The sequence below is a fragment of the Oncorhynchus clarkii genome, unplaced genomic scaffold (assembly GCF_045791955.1).
Source record: "Oncorhynchus clarkii lewisi isolate Uvic-CL-2024 unplaced genomic scaffold, UVic_Ocla_1.0 unplaced_contig_422_pilon_pilon, whole genome shotgun sequence".
Classification (NCBI taxonomy): Eukaryota; Metazoa; Chordata; class Actinopteri; order Salmoniformes; family Salmonidae; genus Oncorhynchus; species Oncorhynchus clarkii.
In genome coordinates this window covers 68576-80289 of record NW_027258186.1, presented here as the reverse complement: position 1 = coordinate 80289, position 11714 = coordinate 68576, and the positions used below count along the sequence as shown (strand labels likewise).

The window sequence follows — 11714 nt, the reverse complement described above, 5'->3', positions numbered from 1 at the left end:
ATTTATTTACTAACAAATGAAATGATAACATAGGATACACAAACATGGTATAGGTTATTGATTGGAAACTTAATACGACGACAACAAGTCCCTAGCGGACTAACACAATATGACACTTGTTACACAAGATGGAGAGTTAGAGAAAGAAAGAGACGCAACACTTGGATACATTTGGGAACTACGCCCACAGTATAGAATCTTAATGTCTTGCCCCAAACTGCCGCTCTTCTAGGTAAGACGTAACGCATGTATTTACGCGCTGAAGGTCTCTGTCGGGTATCACTGTTGGGCCCTTCGTGGGCCGGGTTCTCGCTTGATGAGGAGGGTTCAGTTGAGCCTTCTCTCTGTTGGGCCCTTCGTGGGCCGGGTTCCCGCTTGATGAGGAGGGTTCAGTTGGGCCTTCTCTCTGTTGGGCCCTTCGTGGGCCTGGTTCCCGCTTGATGAGGAGGGTTCAGTTGGGCCTTCTCTCTGTTGGGCCCTTCGTGGGCCGGGTTCCCGCTTGATGAGGAGGGTTCAGTTGGGCCTTCTCTCTGTTGGGCTCTTCGTGGGCCGGGTTCCCACTTGATGAGGAGGGTTCAGTTGGGCCTTCTCTCTGTTGGGCCCTTCGTGGGCCGGGTTCTCACTTGATGAGGAGGTTCCTTCTTATTTCGGCTGGCCTTCTCCGGTCGTTCTCAGCTCTGATTTGTCCACAAAATGTCACAATGTCCTTCTTCTTAGTTGTCTGATTACATTGCACTCATTCTGGAAGAGTGGGGTCCTGAGGACGGCTAATCAGCCATGACGATGATCTCAGAGTGGTGTCCTGAGGACACTAAGAACAGCTAGTTAACCGTAGCATTGATTGTTAAGAGGTTCCATTGTCTTCTTCGTGTGTTGCGTTTTGCACTGGGGGGGGGGGGGGGGGGGGGGGGGTCGTGACTAATCGTAGACCGCAGCTACAGCTCGTGGTCCTCCTAGTCTGATATGATCATTCTTAACTCAATATTTTTATACCGGAGAAAAACGGAGGCATTTTTCGTCATTCTGACCCGTTCTCCGGGCTCCCTGGGGCGTGGCTAGTTACGAGGCAAGTTATCAGAATTACTATCTCGTTAGAGTACTAAAATCACAATCCTATCATCACAAAAACACATTCTCTTTATCCTTGATATTTTCTACACAACGTAAAGAATGTAAACCTGATATACACAGTGTGAAAGCTCTTGAAGTTAATGCTTTCATTAAAACCTATTTATAACCATTTTAATGACATCACAAAATAGACATCACATTTTCCATATTCCATCTCTCATCGTTCCCAACATTCGGATGTTGGAATATATTGTCCCAGTGTCCATTGTTTGATGTTGAAGTTTTTTGGGTCGTCTAAGAATCTCTCGGTAACAAAGAGACATTCCAGTCGCCCAAATTAGACCCCAAAAGGAATAGTCTGCAAAAGGAATAGTCTGCAATTTACAATCGATGGTGAGGTGTCATAAAACCCCCATATCCCTCCCTCCCTCTATTGGACGCTGATCCACTGTAACCTGATCCTCGGATCCTCACAGGAGTCATGGCAACAGTGTATCTGGAGAGAGAGAGAGCCATGATTCCGTGTAACAGAGTATGTTAGACATCGTTGGATCCTCACAGGAGAGTCATGTCAGTCTCCAGATGAAAACTAAGACAAAAAAAGTAGGTCTATTTCAATAATGATTTCATTTGGCAGAAAAAAAAAGAAAAAGAACATTCTCAGGTCAAAAACACAAGTCGGAACACAGCCTCTCTATTCTCTCATGTGTTTTCAGGTCCTCTGACTGGGAAAATGTCTTTCCACACTGAGAGCAGTGGTATGTCTTCTCCTCCTGTGTATGTATTATTTCATGCTTATTCAGATGCCTTAACCGGTTAAATCTCTGTCCACACAGGGAGCAGCGGTAGGGCTTATCCCCTCCTATGTGTGTCCTGTCATGCACATTCAGGGCCTCTAACTTGGTAAAACTCATTCCACACAGGGAGCAGCGGTAGAGCTTTTCGTGTGTGTGTGTCCTCTCATGGAGTTTCAAAGTCGTTAACCACCTAAAACTCTTTTCACACTGGGAACAGTGGTTGGGCTTTTCTCCTGTATGTATTCTCTCATGTGATTTCAGGTGTAGTAATCGGGTAAAACTTTTTCCACAGTAGGAGCAGTGGTGTCGTCTCGCTGGTTTGGGTGTCACTGGGTCTGGTTCCCCTGAAGGACTCTTCCCGCTGTCAGAGTGAGAGTCTGGTCCCTCTCCTGCCAAAGACAAACAGATTATTTAGTTAAATACTTAGAGACCCGAATAAAACTTCTACATGATAAAACTGTCTCCATGTTAGAGGAGGAGCCTGGTGAAGAGCTCCGATCTGAGTAACTGACTGATGCTGCCCCCTCTGTGACATCGCTGCCCCCTCTGTGACATCGCTGCTCCCTCTGTGACATCGCTGCCCCCTCTGTGACATCGCTGCCCCCTCTGTGACATCGCTGCCCCCTCTGTGACATCGCTGCCCCCTCTGTGACATCGCTGCCCCCTCTGTGACATCGCTGCTCCCTCTGTGACATCGCTGCTCCCTCTGTGACATCGCTGCCTCCTCTGTGACGTCGCTAAACCCTCTGTGACGTCGCTGCTCCCTCTGTGACATCGCTGCCCCCTCTGTGACATCGCTGCCCCCTCTGTGACGTCGTTGCTCCCTCTGTGACATCGCTGCTCCCTCTGTGACATCGCTGCTCCCTCTGTGACATCGCTGCTCCCTCTGTGACATCGCTGCTCCCTCTGTGACATCGCTGCTCCCTCTGTGACATCTCTGCCCCCTCTGTGACGTCGCTAACTCCTCTGTGATGTCGCTACACCCTCTGTGACGTCGCTGCTCCCTCTGTGACATCACTGCCCCCTCTGTGACATCGCTGCTCCCTCTGTGACATCTCTGCCCCCTCCTTTTAAACTACTGCCCAGCCTTTCCGAACTGTCTGACTGAACAACACATCATCTGAATCTGTGGAAGACCATCACTACTATTGTTATACTATCAGGTTTAGTCTAGTTAACACCTTATCATCTGAAGCTGTGGTAGACCATCACTACTATTGTTATACTATCAGGTTTAGTCTAGTTAACACCTTATCATCTGAAGCTGTGGTAGACCATCACTACTATTGTTATACTATCAGGTTTAGTCTAGTTAACACCTTATCATCTGAAGCTGTGGTAGACCATCACTACTATTGTTATACTATCAGGTTTAGTCTAGTTAACACCTTATCATCTGAAGCTGTGGTAGACCATCACCAAGAGGGCCCTCCACCAATAAAATGGATTGATCATGCTGTTTAATCAGCTTATTGATATGCCACACCTGTGGATGGATTATCTTGGCAAAGGAGAAATGCTCACTAACAGAATGACTGCCCATTAACTTCAAGGAGGGGCCCATGTGGTTCTGGTGTTAAAAAGACTTGGTGGCTTTAATAACACAGGACAGTAGATCTCCAGGAAGAGGGTTGGACTGAACCTACAGGACAGTAGATCTCCAGGAAGAGGATTGGGCTGAATCTACAGGACAGTAGATCTCCAGGAAGAGGATTGGGCTGAACCTACAGGACGAGAGTTGAACCTACAGGACAGCAGATCTCCAGGAAGAGGGTTGGACTGAACCTACAGGACGAGAGTTGAACCTAAAGGACAGCAGATCTCCAGGAAGAGGGTTGGACTGAAAACCTACAGGACAGTAGATCTCCAGGAAGAGGGTTGGACTGAACCTACAGGACAGTAGATCTCCAGGAAGAGGGTTGGGCTGAAAACCCACAGGACAGTAGATCTCCAGGAAGAGGGTTGGGCTGAAACCCCACAGGACAGTAGATCTCCAGGAAGAGGGTTGGGCTGAAAACCCACAGGACAGTAGATCTCCAGGAAGAGGGTTGGACTGAAAACCCTCAGGGACAGTAGATCTCCAGGAAGAGGGTTGGACTGAAAACCCTCAGGGACAGTAGATCTCCAGGAAGAAGGTTGGGCTGAAAACCTACAGGACAGTAGATCTCCAGGAAGAGGGTTGGGCTGAAAACCCTCAGGACAGTAGATCTCCAGGAAGAGGGTTGGGCAGCACAGGCTTAGATTACAGACATCATTGTGCTGCTTTATTTCCAGACCTTTCCAAGGCCTTCAACACTGTTGACCATCACATGGGTTTTCTCTTTGTCATTATGGGGTATTGTGATGTCATTATGGGGTATTGTGATGTCATTATGGGGTATTGTGATGTTTTTTTTAGATCTTGCCTCTCCCTAAACAGCAGAAATCAGATTGTACAGTCAACTGTTCCTGACAGTTGTTGATTATGGTGACACCATTTCCCAGAATGCAGCAGTCACTACCCTTAAACATTTGGATGCCATCTACCATACAGCACCACTTCTCTTATCACTGGTGACAGTTCTGATACTCACCACTGCATCTTGTATCAAAAGGTTGGCTGGTCCCTTGGTATTGGAAAGGCTTTTCCCCTGCGTGTATCCTCTGATGCTTCTTCAGGCTCCTTAACCAGGCAAAACTCTTTTCACACTGGGAACATTGGAAAGGCTTTTCTCCTGAGTGTATCTTCTCATGCCGATTTAGATTCCCTAAACAGGTAAAACTCTTTCCACACTGGGAACATTGGAAAGGCTTTTCTCCTGTGTGTTTTTTCTCATGCCGTTTTAGGTCCCCTGAGAGGGAGAATCTCATTCCACATTGGGAGCAGTGATGTCGTCTCCCTGGTTTGGGTGTCACTGGGTCTGGTCCCCCTGAAGGACTCTTTCCGCTGTCAGAGTGGGAGTCTGGTCTCTCTCCTGCCAAAGACAGATTATTTAGTTAAATACTTAGAGACCTGAAGAAAACTTCTACATGATAAAACTTGCTCCCTCTGTGACATCGCTGCTCCCTCTGTGACATCGCTGCCCCCTCTGTGACATCGCTGCCCCCTTTGTGACATCGCTGCCCCCTCTGTGACATCGCTGCCCCCTCTGTGACATCGCTGCCCCCTCTGTGACATCGCTGCTCCCTCTGTGACATCGCTGCCCCCTCTGTGACATCGCTGCCCCCTCTGTGACATCGCTGCTCCTTCTGTGACATCGCTGATCCCTCCTTTTAAACTACTGCCCAGCCTTTCTGAACTGTCTGACTGAACAACACCGTATCATCTGAAGCTGTGGAAGACCATCACCAAGACCTGCCAGATCTCTACATGTGTTTTGTTAGTTTTTACAGTCTGAGATGGTCTTTGTGATGAAAAGTGTTGTATATAAAACAATAATTACTACTAATGTTATACTATCAGGTTTAGTCCCCCAATCACCTCATGAATTTAAATAATGTATTACTCTGCCATTTTTTTCAGTCCTTGATTTTCCCTCAATACGTCTAAATAATGATATATATATATATATATATATAATGGAGTGTCATTGTTACAATCTTAATTTCACCTAGAGGACTGACATTTACCCACTCTGGGTTTTGCCCACTAGATGCCGCTGTTCCTGCTATTGCCACAAGTTTTTTTTATAAATTTTGCTGTGTTTATTAAATGGATCACAACAATTTCTTTCCAACTTTGGGTAGAAAACCAATAGCTTTTTTCTCACGATTAAAATATATTGTCCTCTGATTCAGTCCTCCATGAAAGCAATTTAGTCCTTCTCTGGCATGTGGATTATTCCCTTCAAAGAAGTGATCTGGATTAGTTAAAACCATTCCTGGTTGGTGGGGTGGTGGTGTGGACTGATACTGTATACTGGTTGGTGGGGTGGTGTGGACTGATACTGTATACTGGAAACTGCATCTAACGGCTATCTAAGCTCCATTCATGTAGATCAGGTTGTCAGTCCTGTGGTATTATTGATCAGGTCGTCATTCCTGTGGTATTATTGATCAGGTTGTCATACCTGTGGTATTTTTGATCAGGTTGTCATACCTGTGGTATTATTGATCAGGTTGTCATTCCTGTGGTATTATTGATCAGGTTGTCATTCCTGTGGTATTATTGATCAGGTTGTCATTCCTGTGGTATTATTGATCAGGTTGTCATACCTGTGGTATTATTGATCAGGTTGTCATTCCTGTGGTATTATTGATCAGGTTGTCATTCCTGTGGTATTATTGATCAGGTTGTCATTCCTGTGGTATTATTGATCAGGTTGTCATTCCTGTGGTATTATTGATCAGGTTGTCATTCCTGTGGTATTATTGATCAGGTTGTCATTCCTGTGGTATTATTGATCAGGTTGTCATTCCTGTGGTATTATTGATCAGGTTGTCATTCCTGTGGTATTATTGATCAGGTTGCCATACCTGTGGTATTATTGATCAGGTTGTCATTCCTGTGGTATTATTGATCAGGTTGTCATTCCTGTGGTATTATTGATCAGGTTGTCATTCCTGTGGTATTATTGATCAGGTTGTCATTCCTGTGGTATTATTGATCAGGTTGTCATTCCTGTGGTATTATTGATCAGGTTGTCATACCTGTGGTATTATTGATCAGGTTGTCATTCCTGTGGTATTATTGATCAGGTTGTCATACCTGTGGTATTATTGATCAGGTTGTCATTCCTGTGGTATTATTGATCAGGTTGTCATTCCTGTGGTATTATATCAGGTTGCCATACCTGTGGTATTATTGATCAGGTTGTCATTCCTGTGGTATTATTGATCAGGTTGTCATTCCTGTGGTATTATTGATCAGGTTGCCATTTAATGTGGTATTATTGATCAGGTTGTCATTCCTGTGGTATTATTGATCAGGTTGTCATTCCTGTGGTATACAGGCTTTATTGCTTAAACTATTACCCTACGTATTTACCTGGACAGGGAAGATAACAGTTTAATGTGGCTCTGTGTTCCCCTACGTATTTATCTAGACAGGGAAGATAACAGTTTAATGTGGCTCTGTGTTCCCCTACGTATTTATCTAGACAGGGAAGATAACAGTTTAATGTGGCTCTGTGTTACCCTACGTATTTATCTAGACAGGGAAGATAACAGTTTAATGTGGCTCTATACTCCCCTACGTATTTATCTAGACAGGGAAGATAACAGTTTAATGTGGCTCTGTGTTCCCCTACGTATTTATCTAGACAGGGAAGATAACAGTTTAATGTGGCTCTGTGTTCCCCTACGTATTTATCTGGACAGGGAAGATAACAGTTTAATGTGGCTCTGTGTTCCCCTACGTATTTATCTGGACAGGGAAGATAACAGTTTAATGTGGCTCTGTGTTCCCCTATGTATTTATCTAGACAGGGAAGATAACAGTTTAATGTGGCTCTGTGTTCCCCTATGTATTTATCTAGACAGGGAAGATAACAGTTTAATGTGGCTCTATACTCCCCTACGTATTTATCTAGACAGGGAAGATAACAGTTTAATGTGGCTCTATACTCCCCTACGTATTTATCTAGACAGGGAAGATAACAGTTTAATGTGGCTCTGTGTTCCCCTACGTATTTATCTAGACAGGGAAGATAACAGTTTAATGTGGCTCTGTATTCCCTCCAGCATTTTAGATTTGAGATCAAATGTTTCATATGAGACAAAGGAACAGAATGTCACCTTTTAGTTGAGGGTATATTCATACATATCAGTTTTACCATTTAGAAATAAAATATCTAGTCCCTACATTTGAATGCCTCATAAGTAATTGGACAAAATTAATTTCTATGTGTATTAAAATATTTGATCCCATATTCCTAGAACACGATGACTACATCAAGCTTGTGACTCTACAAACTTGTTGGATACATTTGCAGTTTGTTTTGTTTGTGTTTCAGATGATGTTGTTCCCAACAGAAATGAATGGTGTTGGGCTCTGAGAATATGAAAGATACTTATTCATGAACATGAGGGGAGAGATGGTGATGTATAACGTTTACATTATATCAGGGATCCTATTGGAAGACTGAGTGCAGGGAAGAGATCACATGTGGCAGACATTGATAAGGGGAGAGAGGGTGATGTATAACGTTTACATTATATCAGGGATCCTATTGGAAGACTGAGTGCAGGGAAGAGATCACATGTGGCAGACATTGATAAGGGGAGAGAGGGTGATGTATAACGTTTACATTATATCAGGGATCCTATTGGAAGACTGAGTGCAGGGAAGAGATCACATGTGGCAGACATTGATAAGGGGAGAGAGGGTGATGTATAACGTTTACATTATATCAGGGATCCTATTGGAAGACTGAGTGCAGGGAGGTGATCACATTGATAAGAGGAGAGAGGGTGATGTATAACGTTTACATTATATCAGGGATCCTATTGGACGACTGAGTGCAGGGAAGCAATCACATGTGGCAGACATTGATAAGGGGAGAGAGCCATGGGTTAGTGATGAAGGGGGGGTTCGAGGTCAGGCCATGTTAAGGGAGGAAGAAAAGTGTGTAGCCCGTATTATTTAGTGTCCAGTAAAGTGCAGTAAAGTCCAGTAAAGTGCAGTAAAGTCCAGTAAAGTGCAGTAAAGTCCAGTAAAGTGCAGTGAAGTCCAGTAAAGTGCAGTAAAGTCCAGTAAAGTGCAGTAAAGTCCAGTAAAGTGCAGTAAAGTCCAGTAAAGTCCAGTAAAGTGCAGTAAAGTCCAGTAAAGTGCAGTAAAGTCCAGTAAAGTGCAGTAAAGTCCAGTAAAGTGCAGTAAAGTCCAGTAAAGTGCAGTAAAGTCCAGTAAAGTGCAGTAAAGTCCAGTAAAGTCCAGTAAAGTGCAGTAAAGTGCAGTAAAGTCCAGTAAAGATACAATGTTTGTACAGATGTGCAGGAGGAGGATTTTTGTCTAATCCAGCTGGATTGATCCTCTGGTTCAGTTTTTTCCGTTGAGTTTTACCTCTGAGAATTAGAACCTAACAACGGTAAATAATGTACTGTGTCATACGAGTCACAGAAACTGTTTCTGAACACTTGTATATTAATGTGGATAATAACATGATGGGTTCGGTAGGTAGCCTAGTGGTTAGAGAGTTGGGCCAGTAACTGAAATGTTGCTGGGTTCCGTAGGTAGCCTAGTGGTTAGAGAGTTGGGCCAGTAACTGAAATGTTGATGGGTTCGGTAGGTAGCCTAGTGGTTAGAGCGTTGGGCCAGTAACTGAAATGTTGATGGGTTCGGTAGGTAGCCTAGTGGTTAGAGAGTTGGGCCAGTAACTGAAATGTTGCTGGGTTCGGTAGGTAGCCTAGTGGTTAGAGCGTTGGGCCAGTAAATTAAATGTTGATGGGTTTGGTAGGTAGCCTAGTGGTTAGAGCGTTGGGCCAGTAACTGAAATGTTGATGGGTTCGGGAGGTAGCCTAGTGGTTAGAGAGTTGGGCCAGTAAATGAAATGTTGCTGGGTTCCGTAGGTAGCCTAGTGGTTAGAGAGTTGGGCCAGTAACTGAAATGTTGCTGGGTTCCGTAGGTAGCCTAGTGGTTAGAGAGTTGGGCCAGTAACTGAAATGTTGCTGGGTTCGGTAGGTAGCCTAGTGGTTAGAGAGTTGGGCCAGTAAATGAAATGTTGATGGGTTCCGTAGGTAGCCTAGTGGTTAGAGAGTTGGGCCAGTAACTGAAATGTTGATGGGTTCGGGAGGTAGCCTAGTGGTTAGAGAGTTGGGCCAGTAAATGAAATGTTGCTGGGTTCGGTAGGTAGCCTAGTGGTTAGAGAGTTGGGCCAGTAACTGAAATGTTGATGGGTTCGGTAGGTAGCCTAGTGGTTAGAGAGTTGGGCCAGTAAATGAAATGTTGCTGGGTTCGGGAGGTAGCCTAGTGGTTAGAGAGTTGGGCCAGTAACTGAAATGTTGATGGGTTCGGGAGGTAGCCTAGTGGTTAGAGAGTTGGGCCAGTAACTGAAATGTTGCTGGGTTCCGTAGGTAGCCTAGTGGTTAGAGAGTTGGGCCAGTAACTGAAATGTTGATGGGTTCGGTAGGTAGCCTAGTGGTTAGAGAGTTGGGCCAGTAAATGAAATGTTGATGGGTTCCGTAGGTAGCCTAGTGGTTAGAGAGTTGGGCCAGTAACTGAAATGTTGATGGGTTCGGGAGGTAGCCTAGTGGTTAGAGAGTTGGGCCAGTAAATGAAATGTTGCTGGGTTCGGTAGGTAGCCTAGTGGTTAGAGAGTTGGGCCAGTAACTGAAATGTTGATGGGTTCGGTAGGTAGCCTAGTGGTTAGAGAGTTGGGCCAGTAAATGAAATGTTGCTGGGTTCGGGAGGTAGCCTAGTGGTTAGAGAGTTGGGCCAGTAACTGAAATGTTGATGGGTTCGGGAGGTAGCCTAGTGGTTAGAGAGTTGGGCCAGTAACTGAAATGTTGCTGGGTTCCGTAGGTAGCCTAGTGGTTAGAGAGTTGGGCCAGTAACTGAAATGTTGCTGGGTTCCGTAGGTAGCCTAGTGGTTAGAGAGTTGGGCCAGTAACTGAAATGTTGCTGGGTCGAATCCCCGAGCTGACAAGGTAAAAATCTGTTGTTCTGCCCTTCTGCCCTTGAACAGCCCACTGTTCCCCGGTAGGCTGCCATTGTAAATAATCTGTTCTTTACTGACTTGCCTGGTTAAATAAAATCATTTTTTGGGGGGGGGGGGGGGGGGGGGGGGAATGGATCATGAATAATAATGAGTGAGAAAGGTAGAGCCAGAAATATCATACTGCTTATTGGTTATTAAACGTTTTATATCTCTGCTGTCCTAATAAACAGATAGGGGAGAGTAGCTGAGGGTTTGAACAAATGGAACATCTCTAATTCATAGACAGAGCTGTGGATGCAAGGACCCACCATGAGATCAAAATTATGGTTTTAAACACGTTTTGAGTCAAATACAGTGTTTGTTTACATTTGCATTGTTTACACACAACGGAGCTTTACAAGCTTATATTTGGGTTCTGATGAGGTGCACATTTCAGTGCAATGTCCCTTTGGCTTTAAAACCACACATTAGTTCAACAACTGCAGAGTTTCTGGCCGTGTTTTTAAGACCGTACTCACTGGTGTTAATCAGATCTTCAGTCTCCTCTTCCTTTCCTTCATCTCCCAAAAGATCATCATCTTCTTTGTTCAATGTTACAGCCTCCTCTTCCTCTTTCACTCTAAAATGTTCTTTCTCTTCTTTCAGGACAATGTTCAGCCCCAGAGCTTCTTTCTCCGTCCAGCAGACCGCCTCTTCTTTAACAGGAGGGTAGTCGTTCAGTGAGTTCATGGTCGGGCTAGCTAGCATTAACGATAAGCTTAGTGCTAGACTCAGTATAATCAACACATTTAACAAGCAAATTACTTTAAGTTAAATAGTAGATACGTAAAGAGTATTGTGTTAAAAAAATACCGAGATCAATATACAGAAAAATGGTCTAAAGAGCTTGTTTTCGGTTGTATGTTGGCTACCAGGCTAAAGAGGTGGTTGAATGAGTCAGTATCCGTGTTGTTGAAACAGCTTCCGGTGTCGTGTGGTCCAGTACATATGACGTCACCAACTGAAGGTCGCGTATCGCGGTCAGCTGACTGGAATGGGTAACGCAGTTTAGAAAAATATTCACTACATTGTTTATTCATTTAGAGATGAGCAAATATGTTTTGTCTGACTTCTTACAGCCAAAACATTCGTCTATGCAGACGTGTAGTTACATGTGAATATGTACATTATGAATAGATACTGGTAGAATAGTTTAATGCAGACCTGTAGCTACATATGAATACACGAGGATACATGAGGTGAGAATAGTTTGCTGTAGTTCAGTTGGTAGAGC

At 44.4% G+C, this 11714-nt stretch overlaps 1 protein-coding gene across 1 annotated transcript; it reads right to left on the bottom strand.

The window, feature by feature from the left end:
• Positions 1-1515: 1515 nt before the first annotated feature.
• Positions 1516-11331, bottom strand: LOC139395929 (zinc finger protein 544-like). Its single transcript, XM_071143236.1, has 3 exons — positions 10960-11331; positions 4442-4822; positions 1516-2257 (listed from the first exon to the last, which is right to left on the bottom strand). Exons 1-3 carry the CDS (start codon positions 11186-11188, stop codon positions 1737-1739), a joined length of 1131 nt encoding a protein of 376 aa, XP_070999337.1. The 5' UTR covers positions 11189-11331; the 3' UTR covers positions 1516-1736.
• Positions 11332-11714: the final 383 nt, after the last annotated feature.